At 42.4% G+C, this 23,457-nt stretch overlaps 2 protein-coding genes across 6 annotated transcripts in view; one reads left to right on the top strand and one right to left on the bottom strand.

Moving 5' to 3' along the window:
* LOC146501360 (mitogen-activated protein kinase-binding protein 1-like) overlaps positions 1–17,649 on the top strand; it is a 28,457-nt gene extending 10,808 nt beyond the window's left edge. Inside the window, exons 14-33 of one of the 3 annotated variants that reach the window (XM_085131775.1) lie at positions 4,385–4,455; positions 5,523–5,644; positions 5,727–5,802; positions 5,931–6,042; positions 6,135–6,198; positions 6,349–6,459; positions 6,616–6,773; positions 6,972–7,009; positions 7,212–7,412; positions 7,499–7,632; positions 7,793–7,914; positions 9,074–9,268; positions 9,575–9,641; positions 10,131–10,286; positions 10,547–10,707; positions 11,011–11,613; positions 11,717–11,792; positions 11,995–12,077; positions 12,985–13,070; positions 14,536–17,649. In XM_085131775.1, coding sequence (XP_084987901.1) covers positions 4,385–4,455; positions 5,523–5,644; positions 5,727–5,802; positions 5,931–6,042; positions 6,135–6,198; positions 6,349–6,459; positions 6,616–6,773; positions 6,972–7,009; positions 7,212–7,412; positions 7,499–7,632; positions 7,793–7,914; positions 9,074–9,268; positions 9,575–9,641; positions 10,131–10,286; positions 10,547–10,707; positions 11,011–11,613; positions 11,717–11,792; positions 11,995–12,077; positions 12,985–13,070; positions 14,536–14,769 — 2,870 coding nt within the window. In that variant the 3' untranslated portion in view covers positions 14,770–17,649. Of the gene's footprint in view, positions 1–4,384; positions 4,456–5,522; positions 5,645–5,726; positions 5,803–5,930; positions 6,043–6,134; positions 6,199–6,348; positions 6,460–6,615; positions 6,774–6,971; positions 7,010–7,211; positions 7,413–7,498; positions 7,633–7,792; positions 7,915–9,073; positions 9,269–9,574; positions 9,642–10,130; positions 10,287–10,546; positions 10,708–11,010; positions 11,614–11,716; positions 11,793–11,994; positions 13,089–14,535 lie in introns of those variants that run through there. The other 2 variants (XR_014869153.1, XM_085131774.1) reach the window with 2 other exon arrangements.
* On the bottom strand, positions 15,758–21,945 carry LOC146501359 (galectin-9). Of its 3 annotated transcripts, XM_085131789.1 has the most exons (7): positions 21,720–21,945; positions 20,704–20,750; positions 19,948–20,484; positions 19,780–19,868; positions 19,494–19,665; positions 19,103–19,216; positions 16,207–16,402 (listed from the first exon to the last, which is right to left on the bottom strand). In XM_085131789.1, the coding sequence occupies exons 2-6, from the start codon at positions 20,743–20,745 to the stop codon at positions 19,136–19,138; spliced, it is 921 nt and encodes a 306-aa protein (XP_084987915.1). In that variant the 5' UTR covers positions 20,746–20,750; positions 21,720–21,945; the 3' UTR covers positions 16,207–16,402; positions 19,103–19,135. The 3 variants fall into 3 exon arrangements, with proteins under 3 accessions (XP_084987914.1, XP_084987913.1, XP_084987915.1); XM_085131788.1 differs by lacking the exon at positions 19,103–19,216 and having other exon boundaries at positions 15,758–16,402; positions 19,948–20,433; positions 21,720–21,933; XM_085131787.1 differs by lacking the exon at positions 19,103–19,216 and having other exon boundaries at positions 15,758–16,402; positions 21,720–21,928.
* Between the last annotated feature and the right edge of the window lie 1,512 nt (positions 21,946–23,457).

The raw sequence follows: 23,457 nt of genomic DNA, 5'->3' as shown, positions 1-23,457 counted from the left end.
TCTTTTATTTCACACGCCGCACAACTTGTTTCAATAATAAATGACGGTTACGTGTGTATTCAGGTGGCGTTTCGGTTGCCTGAGCAAAGCCTTTCAGTTGCACTTTGCTTTCTCTTCTTCAGCTGGTATGAAATGTTTGCACCACTTACTGTCACGGTTTCAAATTTCGATTTTCGAAGAGGCACTAATCTACTGTCTCTGGACTTTTTCATGAAGTGTAAAATTCTTTTACTGATAATAGCGGGTTAATATAAAATAGGTTTTATAGTTTGGGGCAAACTACTTTGAAAGCTTAGCTTTTAAGCTACCAATTACTTCATGCTGGAAGAAGCAGAACTGCAGAACTGCTGCCCTAGGGATGAGTCTAGCTGGGTTTGAGTTCCTCTGGTGTATTTCTGCGCGGTGGTCATGTCTGCAAATGATGAGTCGGTGGGCAGAAAAAGGATAAGTATTTGGCCTACAGCTGTTTTCCATGTAGAGAAAGAAATGACGAGTTATGCACCGTATGGACAAAAAGTACCGGGCCACACCTCTTAATCTTTCAATTCAATTCAATTCAATTCAATTTTATTTATATAGCGCCAAATCACAACAAATGTCGCCTCAAGGCGCTTCATAGATACAGAGAAAAGCCCAACAATCATATGACCCCCTATGAGCAAACACTTTGGCAACAGTGGGAAGGAAAAACTCCCTTTTAACAGGAAGAAACCTCCGGCAGAACCAGGCTCAGGGAGGGGCGGGGCCATCTGCTGCGACCGGTTGGGGTGAGAGAAGGAAGACAGGATAAAGACATGCTGTGGAAGAGAGACAGAGATTAATAACAGATACGATTCAATACAGAGAGGTCTGTTAATACATAGTGAGTGAGAAAGGTGACTGAAAAGCAAAAACTCAATGCATCATGGGAATCCCCCGGCAGCCTACGTCTATTGCAGCATAACTAAGGGAGGATTCAGGGTCACCTGGTCCAGCCCTAACTATATGCTTTAGCAAAAAGGAAAGTTTTAAGCCTAATCTTAAAAGTAGAGATAGTGTCTGTCTCCTGAATCCAAACTGGAAGCTGGTTCCACAGAAGAGGGGCCTGAAAACTGAAGGCTCTCCCTCCCATTCTACTTTTAAATACTCTAGGAACAACAAGTAGGCCTGCAGAGCGGGAGCGAAGTGCTCTAATAGGGTGATATGGTACCACAAGGTCATTAAGATAAGATGGGGCCTGATTATTTAAGACCTTGTATGTGAGGAGCAGGATTTTGAATTCAATTCTGGATTTAACAGGAAGCCAATGAAGGGAAGCCAAAACAGGAGAAATATGCTCTCTCTTTCTAGTCCCTGTCAGTACTCTTGCTGCAGCATTTTGGATTAACTGAAGGCTTTTCAGTGAGTTTTTTGGACATCCTGATAATAATGAATTGCAGTAGTCCAGCCTGGAAGTAATAAATGCATGAACTAGTTTTTCAGCGTCACTCTGAGACAGGATATTTCTAATTTTAGAGATGTTGCGCAAATGGAAGAACGCAGTCTTACATATTTGTTTAATATGTGCGTTGAAGGACATATCCTGGTCAAAAATGACTCCAAGGTTCCTAACAGTGTTACTGGAGGCCAAGGTAATGCCATCCAGAGTAAGAATCTGGTTAGATACCATATTTCTAAGCTTCTTCTTTGAAATTCAAAGATTTTTTTTTTCAGTCCCATTAACCTGCTTTCAAAAACATTTATGAAAGAGCGGGTCATTTTAAACAGTTTTTATTCATTATTAAGAAAAGCATAAAACATAACAAGCAAACGAAAAAGAAAGAAAAGAAAGAAATATATTAAAGTCATTATATACCTGTACAAATACACATATGGGGTGAAGAGGAGAGAAGAAAAAAAAACAAAACAAAAAAAAAAACAACATATTTTCACTCAATTACCCACAGATTTAGAAAGAGAAAAAGATAAACTCCAAGAATGAATTGTTGTCCTTTACGCTTACTTCCTATTTAATTGCAACCACCCCCCCTCAACAGTTGGGACAAATCATTTGGCAAATAAGAAAGCAAAGGGGACCAAACATTGAGAAAGAGACCCTCATTTCCTGCTAAAATAGCAGCAGTTCTTTCGTGAGGACTAACTTTAAATAATTCTCTGTACCACAAAGTCACAGAGGGGGGTTTATCCTTAACCCAATTAATGAGAATACATTTCCTAGCTACCAGCAATAGTTTGTCACATAGAGCGGGTCATTTTAAAGAGTCACTGGCGCTTTAATGGGATGCCACCACTGCAGCAAGTCAATAAATGTGTGTATTAGTGGCATTACTGCAAAGTGGTTTAGAAACCACAGCGGCTCTCACCCCTAAACACCACTTAAAGATACAGAGCGGGGTTTACCCAGCGTTCTGAAATCATGGAAAGTTAGGTAAGTTATGGGCATTTTCAACAGGCCATTATTTTGGAAGGCAAAATCAGAATGACTTGAAATTGATATGGTAACATCGGGAGGTTGCATACTGTTGATCTAAGGTGAAAATATCCTGTGGAAACAAGAATTTTTCTTTTTAGAGCATTTTGAAATTGTTAGAAGGTTAAGTCAAATATAGGCAATTTCAAATTTCTGTGGTTGGATAGTGCTGATATAAAATGCAACCAGTCTTTGTAAATATGACTTTTGCTTTTAAGAGCATTCTGAAGTCATTGAAAGAGTAGTTCAAAAATGAAAATTAACAGGGCTTTTACTTTGAAATCCAAAAGGAGATGGCTTTAATATTGACATGTTGCTACTAGAATACGGGTATTCTAGGGTATGTCATTTGTATCCAACATTAGACTTTGCAAACAAGACTAATTGATATTTGTGAATGTGCTCTTAGTTTACTGGAAGTTGGCTTTTATTTAGAAGTCATGCTTCAGGAGCTTTTATTTTGAAATCAGGTTTCCACATCTTTTGCCATAATACTTTGAATACACAGGGAACGTAAAACAAAGTGGAGGCTGGCTTGACTGCAATGCTGGAATTGGAGGCTGGCTTGACACCAGTCACATGTTGCATAGAAGATGCCAGAACACGAAGCTAACTCAATAACCGCAGAGCTCCAAACCTCTTGTGGCATTAACATCACCACAAGAACTGTGTGCCTGGAGCAGCTCCTGTGCGTGTAATGTTTAGGTGATTTTGTCCATATAGCTTAAATTTCCATCTCTAGTTCTGCACTATTTACGTGGAAGTGCAGGGATGTCAGCTTTAGCTTTGTATCCATTATGCAACAGACAAGATTGCTCAGCTAACCAGCTAACTTCTTAAACAACATGCAAAACCTTATCTTGGTAACATAAAAGTAAGTTTCATACTAAAAAGGTCAAAGTGCAATTGTATAATAAGCTGCTGTATAATATTGGGGTGTCTCTGTGGTCAGGTTTCAGTTTTTTGAATGAAAGGATGACTGAATCCTGGAACGTTCATCTGGATGTCGCATTTTCAGTGGCAGAAACGTTGCATCGCTCATGTGGCTTCTCAGTCTCAGCTGTCTGCAGGTTTCTCCAACCTCATAAACACTACATTTGCATAATGACTGACACCAGCACCACTGACTAACAATGGGCTGCGAGGTCAGTTTCATGATCATTAACATGCAAATTGTCACGACCATTGATCAATCTCCATGAGTGCTATTCACAGAGAGTTGGGGTATAGCTGTAATCACAGCACTGTAAAATAGTGGATGTACCCTTAGGCCCCCTCAGTTCACAGATGGTCGTTCCTTTTTCACGTAAATTGCCTCCTTGACTCCCCGCTCCAACTATTGTTCCTCCCTGTCCACTGACAGAGCGGCCACTGGCCTGTAGATGTAAATAGACTGTGGAGTCCTGGCCTGTGTTCTGCCATCCGCCTGGCCAGAGGTTGTTTCCATTGACTTTCAAATGTTGTCCATTCCTGATAGGAATTTCACAGTCTGGGAAAGCTAACCTGTCATTTTTCACACCGTCCCTGGTGAACTCGATGCGTTTGTTCACTGAGTTAATGTGATCACTGAATTGTGGGACATTCTGAGATTTGATTTTCACCCAGGTGTTATCCACATATGTGAACCGATGACTCGGTGGTGTCCCAGGGTAGGATGATAGAGTCCTCTTTTCTACTTCCTCCATATACAAATCGGCCCCAGTGGGGGAAACTGGGGAACCCACGGCGCCACCATGTTTCTGCCCTCAACACTGACACACTTGGTCGGTGTTGAGGGCAGGGTAATCCTCTCACACTTTTCACGCACGAATAATTTCTCCTACTGAAAACGTCCCATCTAGATGAACAGAATCAACTTTCTGGGATTTCCTTGCCTGGATGATTGAACGTGCATGAAGACACGATGACTGAATGCTTTTGTTTTTTGTTCTTTAGCCAATGACAACAAGGTGAGAATGATCAGCTGTGGGGCAGACAAGAGCATCTATTTCCGCACAGCGCACAAGGTAACGTCAGATGTTGGATATTACCCAACAAACACACGCAAAAGCACGAGCACTCAGAACGTCCTGCCAAACGCCAATGTTAAAGCTAATGTATATGCAGGCTGCTAAATGCTAACAAGGTAGGAAACAGCCACCTTATTGTAGACTGGAAACAGTGAAGCAGCTATTCTGACATCGTCAAAGTACCGCCTGCGATATTCTTCTGAATAACTCATTCTGGCCACAAAGAGCTTCATTGCATTAGACTTTTTTTTTTTCATTAATTCCTCTCATTTAGGTCACACTTATTGGCACAATGGTAACACAATCTGTTTAGCAATTCTAGAGCACAGACCACAAAAGGAGCTTTTGTGCTACAAGTTGTATAACTATGAAATGCAAAAAAAGAGAGAAAGAAAAAGAGGAATTGCTTCTGGGTTAGCAGGCCACTTACAGCATTTTTCATAAACTTGAGACGGGATTTAGGCCACTGCAGTGACTCAGAACATTAAATTGTTTTTTTTATTTTTGTTTTTTCCGGAGCGCAGTAAACAAGGGCTTGTTAGTCAAAAGTGAACCTTCTCTTTGGCGTTCAGACATTTATGGAGTGCTCATTTTAGAAAGTTGTTGTGACAGGTTTGTGCTCCGGCAGAGCAGAAATGAGCTTCTTCTGTGCCGTTTTCAAGGATGAGCTGCAAAGAGTACCCTTTTCTGACTATGTCTATATGATGATGATGATGATGATGGTAGTGATGCACAAAAGCTGATTCTCTGTGGTCTAAACTTTGACCTTATTCTAACTGCCAAACATGTTCAGTCTATTTTCCCCCACTCCATTATTGTATGCAACAGCTAGCTGTATACCCACCTTTTAATATTTAGATATTGATCCCGAGTCAAGCTGATCTCTGCAGCTTTTGGAGACTTGGCTCAATGACTGTAAAGCTGCACATATTTCTCCTTGCAGGTTATATTGAGTTCAGCACGCTCAGACTAAAAGTCACATCATGCATTCTGCTAAAATACCCCTGATATTTTCTCCGCCCTCCTCCAGCGCAGGCCTGACGCTGTCTCGTTCTGTTTCACAGACCGACAGAGGAACAGAGTTCAGGCGTTCTCACCACATGGTGAGGAAGACCACGCTTTACGACATGGACGTAGACGCCACCTGCAAGTACGCCGCTGTTGGCTGTCAGGACCGCTGCATCCGGTAAGCGAGGGCACGCGGCTTCAAAGATACACGAGCTTCGCTAGGAAAGGCGCCGGGGCTTATCTCTTCCTTCTCTCTGCAGGATTTTCAACATCAGCAGCGGCAAACAGAAAAAACTCTACAAAGGATCTTTGAGTGAAGATGGAAGTCTGCTCAGGGTAACATTTTTCTCCACAGTTGAAACACCCTTTTTCTCTCTGTCTGTGTATATATATATATATATATATATATATATACAGTATATAGAGAGAGATACTAAAAGGCTCTTTCGTGTTGGGTGTGGCAGGTTCAGATCGATCCCTCTGGTCAATACGTTGCCACCAGCTGCTCCGATAAAACCATCAGCATCTTTGACTTCTACACCGGGGAGTGTGTGGCCACTATGTTTGGACATTCTGGTAACGCAGCTATCACAGAATAAATCTAACCACAATGACAGAGAACATAATGAGAGCTAACAAGCCTTTTTTTTCTTGTTTATGTTTGGCAGAAATCGTCACTGGGATTAAGTTTACCAGCGATTGCCGGCATTTGATTTCTGTGTCGGGAGATAGGTGAGAAACCGCCTCTCAGTGATGTCCTCGCACCCAGGCCGAAGCAATCTTCTGCCGCTGCAGCTGCAGGAAACGGCTGTGGAAATGTGTTTGCAGATGCTTCCGAGCTGAAATGAAATCGTGAATATTTAATGCTTTTATCTCCCCCAGCTGCATCTTTGTGTGGAGGCTGTCCCCGGAGCTGACGATCACCATGAGAGAGAGGCTGCACCAGCTCAGAGAAAACCCAAACACGCCACCCAGCAAAACCTCCAGTCTCAGGTGACGACACCAGCACACCGCCACCTGTTAATTAAATACATTCTTTCCACGAACCCAGCGCCGATGATAAAGAGCCCACCTCGAGCCCCTTCGCATATAATCACATGGCACAGATAGAATATTCATCTTGTCGACTCTTTCGCTGTGTTACCCCAGGCGTGAGGTGTACAGCGCTCCCGCTCTGGGGGGTCTGTCCTCTGACAGCGACCGTGAACACGAGGAGGACGACAGAGGGGCGAACGACGATGCCAATGACCCCGAAGACAACGCGACCCATTCTTCTTCCGCCAGCAGCCACGAAGAGGAGGACACAGGTACTGTGTGATAATTGATGACATGAATAAACATAGCGGCAACTGCTTTTGGGTTTTTTTACATCAAGGAGGTCAAAAGGGTTTACCCTAACATTCGGCTTCTTTGCAGAGTGCAGCAGAATCTGGAAAACAACCAAAATTGTTTTAAACTGACTTCCTCTATTAACTTTGTAATCATTGTGCTCCTTCCTGCAACAGGAGGCTCAGATGAAGGACAGGACTGGGAGCTGACAAAGGTAGATGTTTGTTATGACTTTAAATAAAATAAATCATTTTGGACTATTCTAAGAAAGCACAACTTTACTTTTTGTTCCATTAAAGAAAACAAAAAAAACGCATCCCTGTGTGTTAATGATGCCATACAGTTTCTTCCATAGCAACAAATGTGATGGAAAGGGTGAATAATTGTACTGTGCTGTGTATAATGTATATTCCCAGCATGGAGTCGTCAGCCAAGTCATCCCCGAGTCCTCAAAGCGTCCCCGGAGGCGTTGGTCTCATCGTATGGGCTCATTGGAAGTGATGGTTAAATCCATGCTGGACCTGAGGCAACTGGAAACCTTTGCTCCGAAGAAAAACCCCAGCTTCCCCCCACACGACAGAGAGAGGCAGAGCTCGCTCGGCCTCCAAGAGCCTGTGGTACGTTCTGGTTGTCTATAAGGGAGATATAGGAAGCTGCTCGTGTGGATCCGTGAGTGTATAATTGCGCTGCCCGTTTTCTGCAGATGGGAGAGAGACCCAGGAGACATCGACCCTGGTCGGACGCCGACTGGCTGTCCTCGCACACTTCCAGGGACACCGAGGGGACAGATGTGCTCTATCCTGAGGAAAAGGAGGACGACACAAGTCCTCTGGGCAGGTAAACCTCTGCCTGCTACGCACTGTTTTGCCCGACTGATTGCAATGCCACTGCAAGACAACAAAAGTCCTTTTCTATTCTAAATTTGCTGTTTCTCTCTTTCTGCACCCCCCCCCCCCCATTCCTCGTTGCTCCCACGTCGGTGATTCCGTTACATCAGCGATTACTGCAGGATGCAAGGACGAGGGATCCGTAGCGAGAGCCAGGACAGCCGCAGCCCAGATAGCGCTTGCTCTTTGGATTATGACAGCAGAGAGTCCAGCCCAGATCATATTTTGGATGGTGAGGTCTTACTCTGAATGCATGCAGCATTAAAAAAAGAGTCTTTCGTGCAAAAGCTCTGAACTCCAAAAGCTCGTGTAAAGCACAGTGTCCAAAGTTGCACTTTTTCAGCAAGTAGCACACGACAGGAGACTGTCTGCTTTAGATGCATTCATGCTTATGCCCTGGTGAGAACATACATACATTATTTACATACTTTCATCAAGATTTTGCAGTTTTTCAACACAAAAACTAACACAAGAAGTCTAAACACCTTAAAAATATGTTACAACCCCCAGTATGTCTATCTCCACGCTGTAAGAGATTCTACAGAACTGAAATAAGCCACACAGTTCCCACAAATTTTAATAAACAATTAGGAACAAGAAGCAAAAGAAAACTAGGAAAAGTCTAACCATAAACCATCAGCAACACTAAACTGCTGCCACTCTGACCAGCCTGGTGTACAGCCCTCAAAAACAGTCCCAGTTTCTCATATCGCCCCCTCGGGGAGATTAATTCCCCACATCTGATCTAAGCTAATCCAACATCAAAACTAAATGTAACAAAACTAAAAAAAGAAAAATGCATAACATGAGCGTAAGCCACTCAAACTGCTGCTGCAGTCACAGGAATGTGAAGGGAGAGAGAGAACGGGCTTCCTGACCGCCCTCATAATCGGCTTTCCGTCCTTTTCAGTCCATAAGGCCGGACCAGATACTGCAGCATAACTGAGAGGTCTTTGTATATTTATAATGCTAAAAAAATGGGAGCTTTCTTCACGTTGTGAGGTTTTTTCATGTTGCAGTACTCTCTGCCTGCCTGTGCTCAGTCTCAGGTTTTCTTTCTGAAGTGTGCCAAATGCAGGATTTCAAATCACGAGTTAAAATGTCCAGGAGAGCTTTAAAATATCTCTTCGATGTAGAGTGATGCTCATACCTGCAGAGAGGGATTTGGGCGTGCAGAGAGATGTGGATTTTATTTATTTATTTCATTTTATTTCGAGGCTCGATAAGAGAAATGTCAGATAAAACTACCAGGCTGGTTATTTCCCTAAGGATTACAGAGTACCTGCTGCCCCCCCTCCCTGCGTGTAAGGGCTGTATCAAGGCCACTGAAGACTTTGGTTTCTCTGTCATACTTGTGTCTCTGCTGCGTCTGATTTTGCTTTCGCTTTCAGATCCCGCAGAGGCAGAGTATCTGAGTCAGGACAGCTCGGATGAGGAGAACGACGAGAAGGAGGAGGACGAGGAGCGAAGGGAAGGGGTGACGAGCATGGACGAGGCTCTCAGGACAATAACGGACGGTGGCGGATGCAATCGAGTGGATTTCCTCAAGCGGAACTTTGAGACGCTGTCGGATGGCTGCACTACAGGTAACACAGAACACACAGACAGGCGTGCTTGGAGCTTTAGGGAAATAACCTTATTCTCTTTGTTGTTGGGAGCCAGAAGATTGATACCCTTTTGATGTCTAGTTATGACTAATGTATAGCCTGTTTGTGGCTAACACCTCCAGACACGGAGAAAAGAATTATTGCTTTATTTCCCAGAAGTCTTTAAATGACCTCACGTGCAAATTCAGACACAGTCGACACTGATTATCCTCTCAGTCTCACTTCTACTTCCTGCCTCCGTCTCAATTTTCTTCCTTTCTGTTTTTTCTTGATGTCCATCCACAGCTGAGCAGAGCAGCGTCCCGAGGCTCAGTATGTCTTCACGCTTCCTGGCCGGAGGACATAATAACCGGTACTGCCTGACCACTTCAGACCAATGTGGATTCAACAGCTATAATTACAAACCCATGCGGACTCTCACACGCCGCTGTGTACTTTCCCTGTCTAGTCAAGCTGTCAGTTTAACTCTACGGGTGATTTTGTGCAGGAAATTGTTTTCTTTTTTTATTCTCGGAGGTGGAGATGTTTAAGTGTAAACAGCTTCACATTTTGGGGGCTAAATGATTCCACCCTCATGTCTAAGCTACTGTTAAAGAGGCGGCTCTCTGCAGAAGTCTCCAAATCCACCTACCAGCACATCTAAAGCTCGCTAATTCACATGGTATCTCTTGTTTAAGCAGTGCAACCACCTCCTGTTTAAAGTTTACGCTAACTGACTGCTGGATGAGGCTTCATATTGACTTTACAACCCTGAGAGTAATAGCAATCTGCACATACGTTAGGGGAATAATGTGTGTCTCACTTATCTGCTTCTCTTACCCGGTATTACCTTTCTGCGCAGAGACATGCTTCTGTTTGCCAAAGCGAACGGGAAGGAACAAGGCGGCCGCTCCATTAAGCCCCCGGTGTCAAAAGTGCGGCCCTTGATGGAAGATGGCGTAGGCGGGAACGCGGAAAATCAGAGTCCCGTGTCCCCTGGAAAAGCTCAAGGGCCAAAGTAAGAAGAAAGCACACACGTTAAGAGGCGTCATGGGGGTTTTGTTTTTGAGGCAAAACCGGATCTGCGAAAAGCATAAAAGTCATTAAATGATTCTAAAAGATCAGTGTGAACAACACGGGGGGATAAATGCTGTGTCACAAGGCTATGTCAGCACAACAGCAGACATTTCACTGTGCTTTATTCCTGCCAGTCATGTGACTAAAATACTCACGGGCGCCGTGAACAGATGGTAAAGTTGCTGTATCGCGTCTCAACAGGGCTCAGGAGAGAAGCAGTCCTCCTGCGCTTAGACCCCAGAAGAAGACGACCGCAGGGTCCCACCTCTGGAGGTTTTCTAATCCTTCCCCCAAAGCTTCGCTGCTGCTGGACAGGACGTGCATCCAAAAATCACGCTCCGCCCAGGACTTGGCCACGCGCTGTACGTTTGATCCCGTTTCAATTCACTCATTTATTTGTCTGTGGTTCCTGTAATGTTTGTGTCTGATTTTTCAGTGAACTACAGTAATTCCATCCGCTGGCAACTGTGAGAAAGTTAATCTGCCTCAAGAGTGTATTTAAACATAATTTGCATTTCCGACTTACAGTTTCTTTGAAATTTGCCAAATTAATCAGTGTATTTTCCCACATGAGTTGCAAGTAACTGCTTTGTAGTCTTCTGAATCAGTTCAGAAGAATTAGTTAGAATTAGTCATATTAATCTTCTCACTGTCTTTTTCTGCAGCTCTTTCCTCCCCTCTGCCCTCTAGTGACCAGAGGGAGTTGCACAAGAGACCTCAGCAGCTTTTCCTCAATGAACCCTCTCCCAGACCATCCTCGTGCTTTTCTTCACACTCCTCTGGGTCCCCACAGTCATCCCAGTCCCCACTCCCGTGGGAGAGCCCTAAACTCAAGCCCCAGCACTCTTACATGAACCCCACTGCTAGCTCTGTGGCAAAAAACCGGTCCTCCTCTTTTGGAGATGCCGTCCATATAGTGACCCCGCCAGGCTCCCCCTTCTTCTCCAAGAGGAGGAGGTCATCTGTGGAGGTAGAAACGGAGCCTCCCGTGCTCGCCTCATCTCCTGTCCTGATTTTCCCACCCTCTGCGCCGTCAAAATCGTCCCTTCCACTATCAAACAGTCCCTCCTTGACTCCACCTCATCCTACAGTCAGCCAGAACGTCCCTCCTTCTCGCATCCCACTTCCTAAGCAGCCGCTCAGCCCTCGACGCAGCCTGTGCCTGGAGGTGAAGCCAAGCTCAAGTTGGTCTGGAAGTATCAGCAGGGCTTCTACTCCTACAACAGACCCCGGATGTCACCATAGAGCTACTCCCCTAAACAAACAAGGTCAGAACGCCGGCCAGTCGTGTACTTTTTAATGTCTCCACAGAGCTAAGGAGCCGATCGGCTAACTGTGTGCTTGAACGTGATTTTATCTTGTTATTTTCAGCATTAGGCAGGCACCTGTCTCTAAGTTTGGACTCCTCTTTGCCTGTGAAGCAGAAAAGGGACTCGGTTTCTGAGAGGTGAAGTTTTATATCACTTGTGAAGACTTTGCTAGATGTTTTTTAACAGTCGCACATCAAATTGCTAGTTATTTGCTTCATACACACTATGAGTTGGCTGCAGTAGTATTTGTTCATCGTATCTGTTCAGTTCTGGGTATCTTATATACAAGAATTAGTACTGCCACTGCAACTGACTTACATTTCTGGCTTTTATTCCCAGTGCCAAGGAGCCAGGTCAGGTGGCTGTAGCTAAAGAGTGCCCTCTGGTGCCTGAACAGGCCCACACATCAAGCCCACAGCCAGGTTTGTCCTCCCACGACTTCTTTAACCAACCCTCCTCTTATTTGTTGCTGATGTTTTTCAGTACTGCCTGTCATTCTTATCGATCTCATATTATCTGCCTGCTTCCAGTTAGACCTTTACAAGGACGACACATGACAGAACAACAAGTTTTAAATATCTGCTTTTTTTTGTTACATTTGTTACATTTATATTTGTTACATTTTGTTACATTCATTCCTTTAGCTTCTTTGTATTTAGCCCTCTTCTCGCTTCCCTCTAATATCAAAATATGGATGATTTTCATAAAATTTGCACATCTGTACTTCCTGAAAAGGATGAACCAGGTACTGTTTTCCATTATCTGTGGAAATTTGCAGGTGAATTTGAATATTACTTAGACTCTGCTGTGACGTCAAATACAAAGCCTCAGTTAATGGGCAGTGCAGAGTTTTCCTCACATTGCTCACTCGCTCAGTAAATAAAAGGTATCTAATAGTTTTAAAGTGCTCTGGTGAATCTTACAATAACTCCATCCCCTTCGTCATACTTCCCTACCGGCTGTTCCCTGAATGATAAGCGCCTTTCAAAGGCCAGGAATTTCTTTTCGCTTCATTTCAATTTGAAAAACACAGAAACCTTAAATGGCATTAAGTGATAGCAGCTCTGTACCTGAAACTGTTTTGCTGGATGATATAAACTGTGAAAGCAGTTTTCTTAGTTTACACTGTTACAGCTCTGCAGCTTTTTGCAGAAACCTCCTCACCTGTTTGTTTCTTTTCTGATACCAACTTTTCCCTCTTTTTTCCTTATATGCTCTTCAACCTTTTGCACAACGTTTACCGCTCTCCTACAGCGCACGCTTGTGTTTGTGCTATTTGTGCTCCTGGGTGTGCGTGCTGATTTTCATTCTCTCTATCTCTCTCTGCAGATCACCCAGTCACCTTGGAAACTTGTAGGCAGGTTGTTACCGACCTTCACAGCAGTCTGCGGAAAACTGTCATGTTATACACTACGGTCAGTGTGTGCGTCTGAGTATATGAATGTGTGGAAATGGTGGGTGGATGGAGAACTTGATAGAAAGCAGGAAACAGAGAGAGAATAAGACAAAGGGGAAAAGCAAACATCTATAATCTGATGAAGCGAATGAAGAGATAAAGGCACTGCCCATCTGTGTGTGCCTCTGGCTGCCTGTTGACTGCATAAACTGCATAAAAGACATAAGTGTCTGGGCATTTTAAACCCACCCATTTTAAAATTCTCAACATGGCTTTCACCTTGTTGTTTTTGCTTTTTTTTTGTTTTTTAAATATAGTCAGAAGTGACCACATTTAAACAAGAGGGTGAACTGTTATCAGCTAATGCTAGCTAGCTTGGTTAGCATGCTAGCTTGGTTAGCATGCTAGCTTGGTTAGCATGCTACCCAATCTATTATCCAACCAAGGGTTAGGGTATCAATAAAGTATCAATAAAGTGTATCTGTGCACAACATGGATCCAGATACCTGCTGATTAGGGTTGAGTAATGAACACAGGAAATTGTAGAATTTAACTCACCAAAATCTTAGCAGGGACTTTTTGGATGGGATGCTAGTACAGTAAACTACATAGCAAGCCACACTGGAAGGTACACTATATTGATAACATTGGTGACAACCCTTAATTTTTGAATTCACGTGTTTCCAATCCCACTGCCACATGTGTATATAATCAAACACCTAGCCATGCAGTCTGCTTTTACAAACATTTGTGAGAGAAAAAAAAAGTTTTCAAGAACTAGCATTACTAAATTTAAATGAGATGTTGTAATAGGATGCCACTATGCAAAAAGTTAGCTTGTGAAATTTCTTCCCTCCCAGATACTACATGATGTGATATTACTGTAAAGTGGAAGCGTTATAGAGCGGGGTTGCTGAGTACTGAGGCACATATTTTGTTAAAGTCACCACAAGCACTTTGCTGACTCAGTAACTCCTGTGTCATTAACATCAGCACAAAACCTGTGTGCCGGGAGCTTCATGGCTCATGGGTTTTCAGGGTGGAGCAGCTCCTGTTGGTGTAATGTGTAGGTGGCCTAGTGCAAAAAAAGATTTTAAAAAATATATACTTACCAAATAAAGTGTATGTTTTAGTACATTAAATGGTGAACAAGATGGGTGTAGCTACTTTTGCCATTCAAAGTAGCTACAAAGTAGCCCATATTAAATGCTTAACAGATTTTAAATGGGTGAATTATAAAAACATTCACACTTTGTTATGAAAGTGATTGTGCTCTATCTATCGGGTGGAAAACATGTTAATTTCTTCTGTAAAGTTGAGTATTTTAACATGAAACAGTATGGAGACTTGACTCTGCTTTTGGGCAAGCCTCAAGTGGTCGTTCAGGGTACTACCAATTTCACTCCATCATTGGCTTTCTTTTTCATTTCTGGAAGTTTGGATGGCTGACTTACTTTATATATGCATGTGTTCATTAACAACAGGTACTACAACATAACCAACAGACCAGTGAAGATCAACATGAGATGAGGAGCATCCTGTCCAAGGCGCTGCTTACAGTTAAGGATGAGCTGGACTCTCTGCCTCATCCTTCCTCACCCCAATCTGAAGGGCCCCCAGGGGTAAACGGTGACGGAGAGAAAGCCCTGGCTCTGCTGGAGCAGTACGCTGAGCTGCTGGTGAAGTCTGTAGAAAAGAGACTAGACACCAAGACCTGAAGAGATAGACTAATGATTGCAGGGCCCATAAACCAGGAGGAGAAAGAGAGACGAAGACTCTATAGCACTCTTAAATGCACAATTGTTTTTTTTGCACAGAGACCATTTGGAAAATGGATGTTGAGTATTATTGTCTAGAATATATGTATATATATTTTTTTATTGCCTTACTTTCACATTGCTGTTGCTCTCCTTTGTCTGTGGAGCATTTTTTAAACTATCTAATTGAATTTTTCTAAGTGAATGTTACAAAGGGAAACACTGGAGGGACAAAGGTGATGAAGTCACGTGAAGAGCAGAGGTAGTCCAAAACTAGAAGACCACATGGGTTTAAAAATATGCCACAGTTTTTGTTAATTATACACACAACTTTTGTTTATTTATTTTTTTCTGCTATTAAACTGTTAGTAATTGGATGAGAGTAATATTTTTTTAAGCAAAGTAAATATATGTGGATAGAAACGTACTGAGATGTTTTTAGTTTTTACTGAATTAAAAAAAAAAAGATGTCCATAAGATGAAGCTAATCATTATTTGTTCCCAGTATAAATATCCAGGCTCAAAATTCCGCCTCGTCGTCTGTGTAGCTGTTCTGTTTTGTGGAAGTTGAAGCCTTGACCCAAATATGATGTTAGCTTAAGGGTTTGGTACGATATCTATAATTTAACAATATGCTGCTCTTGAGGTAAAAATGCTAACGTTTGGGCTTAAAGGAGTGAGGACAGAAATGGTTTCACTGAGTTTTTACTGTAGGAAAGAGCTTTTCAGGCTGACAGAGGTAGCTGATGGTGTTTTCCTTGTAAAACTCACTGTAACTTTGGTGAAACGATTGCTTGTCGACATGTATCTCACAGTCAATCATCCAGTTAGTTCCTTTTATACGTTTGTGCTGATTTTTTATTTCTCTGAAAGAGATTTTCTCTTATTTTACTGTTATACAGTTTCATAGTGTCAATCTGTTAAAACAAAACACAATAAAAACATGGACTTGATTACGCTAAGACCCTTGTACATTTATTATTAAAGGATTTCTACAGTTAATACTAATCGAGAGGTAATAATCATGAACCAGTGTTGCCGTTTTTTTCCAACATCGGTGCATACATAGTTCTGTTATCTATTAGTTAGTAGAACTTTCATATTATAGATTATGTTATTGTCTACAATAAAATAGTAGCAGTAGCATCTATACAGAAAATCAAATGCCTCTGTGCATGAAGTGATTAGTGCTGTGGCACAGGACGTATTCCTTATTGTTAAACAATGAGCTCAGCTCATTACCTTACACATCACAGGACCAACTAACATGCTTATTTATCCCATTTTAGAGCATAATGCTAAACATTAACTGAAACGTTACCCTGTAAATACCGTAAGAGTATGTGTCACGCCATTTATCTACGTATATGTATCTCTGCTGCATAAACACACAGTCGTATATATGCGTTCATCTGTGTGGCTAAAGCTGAATTTCTTAAGGAAGTGTCTCCACATTGACGTATGTGAGGACGACATCATGCAAGATGTTGATTCTGTCGATCTGGTTGAGCTCTCTGATGCGGTGACGGAACTCAAACAGGGGGATGTTGTTCACTGCCACCCTGAACGTCTCAGGCGTGCACAGGATCTTCATCTGCAAGAGAACACACCACCAGTGACATCCTTACATTGAGACTATGACATCTTATGTGTACAGCTAAGAAAGTTCTTCACCAGGTATTACTATATATAAAAAAATATATATTCTCACTGATTATAATTTCCAAGAAATAACTTTGACTGATATGACAGTAAGTTCAACATCTTTTATCCCTACTATACTATTGCAACGATTAAACCCTTATTTAATATCACTAAAATGTCAAGAAATAAATACATTGCACTCACCGGACACTTCATTAGGCACACTTCAACAAATATATTTAGCCAGCCAAATCACATGGCAGTATCTCAGTGCATTTAGGCGTGTAGACATGGTCAAGACGACCTGCTTAAGTTAATCCAAGCATCAGAGTGAGAAAGAAAGGCGGTTTAAGTGACTTTGAATGCGTATGGTTGTTGGTGCCAGAAGAGCTAGTCTGAGTATTTACAAACTGCTGATCTATTAGGATTTTCCCCACACAAGCTTGAGCTGCATTTTTCTCCGTGAAAATGTCTTGCTGATGCCAGACGTCAGAGGAGAATGGCCAGACTGCTTCGAGCTGATAGGAAGGCAATAAGCACTCATTACAACTAAAGTATGGAGAAGAGCTTCTCTGACTGCACAACACATTGAAGCTTGATGCAGATGGGCTACAGCAGCAGAAGACCACACTGGATAACACTCCGGTCAGCTAAGACAAGGATAATGAGGCTACAATTTGCACAAGGTCATCAATATTACACAACGGCTGTATCCCAATTCAGGGTCTGCAGCCTTAAAGGCCGCATTTTAAGGCCGATTACGTCACAGCGACGCGACGAAGGCTGTCCCAATTCGAATGCGGCCTTCAAATGCGTCCTTCATTTCCCTGAGTTTCAAGGACGTGGCGGTGTAGACTTTGTGGCCCAACATATCCCAGAATGCATAGCGCGGCGGTGGGTGTGGATAATTTTGCTGAAAAAAAAACAGCGGATGAGGGGTGCCCGAAGAGTAAACTTTAAGTAAGTACTGAATATTATGTCACTTATTTATGTGCAAATGTTTAATAATGAAGATCATGAAAACATTACTGTTGGCCACATGTCAGCAAAGTTATGAAACATTAGTGACGTTTGTACCATCTTGGTTTTAAAGCCTTTACTTTAAAATATACGCCGTTCAATAGCTGAGCTTAATCTTACAGAGAATGATCAGAGCTCATGTAGAAACAAACAAACAAATGAACAAAAGATTTTCTCCTTCATTTCTGTCAAACAAAGCTGTATGAAACGTTTCCAGCTGTTAGTATCATGGTTGCTAGGCAACCTGGGCAGCGCAACGGAGGCTAGACCGTCTCATTTCACAAGCCTTGCACTTCCGGCCTTAGCGGTCTTTAAGTACGCGGCCCTTGAGGATCGTTGAGGCTGCGTACTTTAAGGCTGCAGACCCTGAATTGGGATACAGCAAAAGGTTGGGCTGATGAGTCTCAATTACTGCTGTGGCATTCAGATGTGAGCATCGTACCAGAATCTGGTGTAAACAACATGAAAACATGGATCCATCCTGCCTTGCATCAACTGTGGCGGTGTAATGGTGATGGGGATATTTTATTTACACCACCAGAGCATCATTTAAACACCACCTGAGTTTTGTTACTGTTATCTTCTACTCATCTTCTAATGGCTGGTTTCAGCTGGATAACCCATCATGTCACAAAACTCAGATCACGTCACAAAAATGCTTTCCTGAACCTGTCAGCGAGTTCACTGTACTCATATAGCCTCTACACCAAATCTGAGTCCAATAGAGCATGTTTGTGATGTTGTGTTCATAGTTGCATCATAGATGTTCAGCCAACAAATCTTCAGCAGCAGTTTGATGCTGTTGTGTCAACATGGACCAACATCTCTGAGGAATGTTTCCAGCACCTTCTTGTATTAGTTGCCACGAAGACCCTAACCCTAGCCAAAAGGGGTCCAACAAGATACTAGCAAGGTGTAACTAATGAAGTGTCCAGTTAGAATATATCACCTCTCATTAATTAAATTAATGTCAAGTTGAAAAGTGCAGTGTTATTTCCACTTATGCTCATTGTAAAACAAATACTTTAGAGAAAACATTGAAAATGCAGGCCCAGGAGGAGGAGCAGCAAAAGTGAATTCTCATGCGATCACTGATTTCAAGTTAAAAAAAATCTGCGATCACTGAAAATTAATTGAGCACAGAATTATTAATTAGCCTAATTGCAAAAACATGGTTATAGAATGACCCGTGAGTGCCACAGATTTCCCAGCTTTTGACCTCCTGGCTCCTTTTATCTGCATCTGTCTCATGGCTGTGATACCCGTGATAACTGTTTTTAATTTTACAAGAACAAAAAATGAGACTTACTGTTCAACAGAAGTAAAGTCAAATTGGTCTTTACAACACAAAGTATTACAATTTGACATGTAAGTGATACTGCACAGATCAAAGCTCACATCTGCTGTATGTACTGTATAGTACACATTATAATGTCACCACATCAGTTATTAGAAGAAGTAGCAGCAACGAGTGCCTGTTAACACATTGTGTTATTGATGTGAGTGAACACAAACCCAGGACCGTCGGACACAAAGACAGAATCAGCTCCACAGATTAGTCTCCTCTTTACGATGCCTGTTAAACATAAGTGTTATTGATGTTAGTGAGCAACATGAGACCCCCACTGACCTCCAGGAGCCTCCCTGCAGCATAGCAGCTCCCTTATCTAGGACCCGCCTGCACAAACGACTTTCCAACCCTTTCCACTTTTTCGAGGCCTAACGTTTCCCATGAGAAAGTGACCTAGAGTCAGTTAAACGCACAAGGATCAGCAGTAAAACTCATTTTATTGCACGTTAGTAGTTTTAGTTTAGTTTCATCTAATTAGTTATTAGTTTTTAAAAGTATTAATAATGTAAGAATTGTTTTAAACTTCTGAAAATTGAGATTAACGATTTAAAAAGTGATCTTCAGTTTGTTTTGTGCTCTGAAGCGATCCAATGATTAATACAACACAATATAGCCTCTCGTGGGTGCTTCAGCCCACTGCCCTGATCTAATTTCGGTCTCTGCCACTCACCTCAAAAGGGCTCCCAAGCGCGAAAGGGAAGGGACCCTTCAGGTCTCTCTCTTCGGCACCCCAGCGTTCACCCAGTTTGTGGTTGCGGACAAGCACCTGCTTGCCCGCCTCGATGAAGCGGGGGTTGATGTGAAAGGCGATGTCGTTGCCTCTCAGGAAGTTCACTGTGAACCTGCGGGAGACCAGACGGATTCAGACTAAAGAAAACATGCTCTCAAGAACCTAATGCAACATGAAATCCACCTCGTTTTTCAAAGACACTGAGGGCACACAGATGCAGGCTTACATTTTAGCGTTTGGTTTCACATAGCCCAAGATCGTCATCATCATTTTGTCATACACCCCTCGGGCCAGGTTCAAGTTGTATGGCACGCTCTAAACAGCAAAGAGAGAGGAGCACAGTAAAACAGCCTGGCAGCAAACTGACACACCCGGTTCCTTGCATTTGACTCACTAGAGGTCCAGATGTGGGTGGGAGCCAGTGTGGAGGCATGATGGACGGATTCTGCCCAGGCCACCCTGATTGTCCCGGGTTATAGGGCCAGCCGGGATTTGCAGGCCAGCCTGGTACATTTGGATGGATGCTGGGAGCAGGTGCAGGCACTGGAACTGGAGTTGGAGTTGGATTTGGGACTTGAACTTGAATTGGAGCTGGTGGCTGAGGAGGCTGGTACTGGGTGCCTGGCCAGCAAGGCTGACAGGGCTGCACTGCAGTTGGAGCTGGAACTACAGTTGTGGTTGGCGCAGGAGGTGGTGTTACGACTTGAGTGGGAGCTTGGAGTGGAATTGGAGTAGGGACAGAGACTGGAGCTGGTTGCATCCCAGGCCAGCAGGGTGTGTTTGGCTGGCCTGTCCAGCACGGTGCGGGTTGAGTGGCCTGTCCTGGCCAAGTGGGGAATCCAGCTCCAGAAGGTGACAGGCTGGGCCAAAGGCTGTTAGCCTGTGGGGCAGAACCAGAGGACGGGCAGCTGCCACACAGAGGATCAGAATGCTGAGACAGAGGAGGAGGCGGAGGGGGAGGCGGAGGAGGAGGAGGAGAGGAGGAGGAGGATGGAGAAAGAGAAGGGTCAAAAGCCAAGATGGAAATACGTGGGAGGGAGAAGGTGGACACGATGGAGGACACCAACTTGCAGTTGCAAACATAAGCAAAAAGTTATACATTTATATTAAGGTTGGATAACAGAGGAGAATGCAATGCACTCATTCTTACCAGAGTAGAGATCTGAGAATTTGATGAAGTACTTACATCCATGCTGCCTGTCAGAAAAAAAATTAATGGAGCTTTTATTGATTTTAGCCTTTTAAACCACAATTTAAGAAAAAAAAAAACAACCTAACAGGACTTTATAGAGATAGAAAGAAGCTAAATCTTAGTGTGCAGTTGCAAACACTGATATCAAATGAGAGAGACATGAAAAGAAAGCTTTTTTAAATATTATCATTATTATTTTACAAGCTGGGAACATGCTCTGTAGTCACACTGTGCTTTGACAGCAGAGTTCACAAGGTGACCACCAGAGGACTCTACAGCTTTTCAAGATGTCAGCACACGGCAGAACAGGAAGATTGTCCAACTTCCTATACCAGATAATTAAGGCTTACCCATTACCACGAGACATAGTAATTGGCTGATGACCACAGTAAACGTCTTGAGTCATGGAGAAACATAGTGGCACATTGATTTGGGTCAACACGGTGACTTATATGCACTTAAGAAGGAATGCACAGTAACAATAATTCTCCATTGTTAACCTTACAGCTTTTTTCAATGCAGATTGAAACTAACTATACTTTCTATTTGCTTCTTAATGTTTCCTGTTGCTGTGAAATAATAACATTTCATTTAATCTACAGTCAATAAGTCAGATATGGATAATAGTGCACAAGTTGTCATAAAATGTCAAATTTCAGACAGGAAGTTAAAATTTTCCTTGATTTGGACTTCCTTCCTGTCCACTCCTGCCACCTTTATCATAACCAATCAACATTAATCAGTCTGAGGAGTTCCAGTTAAATGATATCTTTATTATTAAAATTTGTTGTGTTCCTAAATTTAGAGCACATTTTATGGCCTATTTGTCCTAGAGAAGAAGATTTTGAGCAGCATTTGCAAAACTCTCCCAGGATCCAGACCAGGAAAGAATTTTTCACTTCACCTTTGTGCCATTTCTGATCCATTACATAAAAAGACACTGCAGCAGATAAAAAAATAAGAATGGAAGTTACCTCAACTTTGCTCTAGTCCTCAGGTGCACACAGGAGCAGGATGTGCTGTGGTTTAAGGCAAAACGTTGACTTGGAGCACACAGAAACAGTCTTTTATAGCCTTAAATCCTCTCTTCGTTTGGCCCCTCCTCGTTCTATCACTCCACTTTCAGAATAAAACCCCTCCCTGCGTGTCAAAACTATGTGCGGAAAAAATATATTGCAGCTCAATTACCATTTTACAGGTTTTAATCAATGCCATTTCATTAAACTTAAATTAAAGTGTCAACTAAACTTTAGGGTTAAAAAGTCACAAGCTGTTAAAAGGAAAGGTGTGGTGATCTTAAGATGATGTTAAAACTGCAATTTAACATAAAGCAAAGGGGAATCAGACAAAACTGAATCGTGTCTTAAAGTTTCAGGCATTACAAAACAGTGAAATGTACAGCCTATGACAAATGTTGTGTCCACTTTATTTACTCAAACTAGGTCCAATGGCAGCACAATGGCCTGTTTTTTGCAGTCATGGGACTGTGTAACACACTCATGCCATACCACTGTAGGCAACACAGAACACAATTACAGGGCAAAGAGAAATGAGTCAAAACTTAGTGCTGTTTTTTTGTACGTCTAGTTGATTCGGGCATTTACGACTAAAGTCACAAAGTGCTGCTTTGGTTCGGCCCTCGCATAGTTTGCTGGTTTCAGTTCGGCTTTGACTGAGTGATCCCTTCTTCCAATTTCACTTTTTTTTCACATTTACAGTGGACAAACCAACGGTTTGACATCTTTCAGCATTTATAAATATTAAGAGATTTCAGGTTCACACCCAGCTAAATAAATCTCCACTTAATCATCAGCAGCATGACAAATAACACTTGAACATGTGGCTTCACACAATTGCCATAGCTGTCCCCGCAACCTTATTAGATTACCAATCATCTGAGCTGAAAAATGTCAGAAATTGCAGAAACTCTTAGAATGCAGACACTTAAACCTCTGAGATTCTGTGGTTGGGTGTGCGATTTCAAACTCTATCTAGCGATACGCAGTTAAAATGTTTAACTTTCTCTAACTTTGACTGTCAAAAGGTTATGTTTTTGTTTCAGGTAAGTAGCCGAGGTACTTGGGAAATATTAGCAAGTAAAAGTTATTGTTGAAACACGGGCAGTCGGTAACATTAAGTATTATCACAAAGTGTTTCCTTTATGCAGGGAAAGGTTGACCCTCATGCAAATGAGTGCACTCACCACCGCAACAAACTACGTTCAGCTACAGTCCATGTCTTTTACACAGTGCGTTATTTGTCTACTGCATTTCTCAGGGCTCGCAGCAGTACTTAAGTGTTTCCTGTGTGCACGTTATTGCATATTCAACCTGTGTGTGGACTCCAAGGTTAAAAGTTATAATCATAGTTCTTATACTTACTCATTAAACACCAACACCAGGGGTGTCAAACATAAACTGACCCACCTAAGATTCAATCTGGCCAACTGGATGGCTTACTATGTATAAAAATGCTCAACAATTGTTCTTTCTGCTGTGAGGGTTACAAAGTGAGACAGTCATGGAATTTGAAAGTATTTTAAATTGTGCTTATGCAGATCCAATCAGTCTAATTAATATTTGCATGTACATGAATGCAAACTCAACTTAGAAAAAAAGACTTAATGGTACAAAGACATCGCTGTTAATCATCTGTTTTGCAAACGAATGGTTCATTAAAAGGGAACATGTGCATACTTGTAATAAAGTAAAT

Source organism: Neolamprologus multifasciatus, chromosome 15 (genome assembly GCF_963576455.1).
Source record: "Neolamprologus multifasciatus chromosome 15, fNeoMul1.2, whole genome shotgun sequence".
NCBI classification, from domain to species: domain Eukaryota; kingdom Metazoa; phylum Chordata; class Actinopteri; order Cichliformes; family Cichlidae; genus Neolamprologus; species Neolamprologus multifasciatus.
Note: the sequence above shows the minus strand (reverse complement) of the source record. Positions and strands in the feature narration are given on the sequence as shown.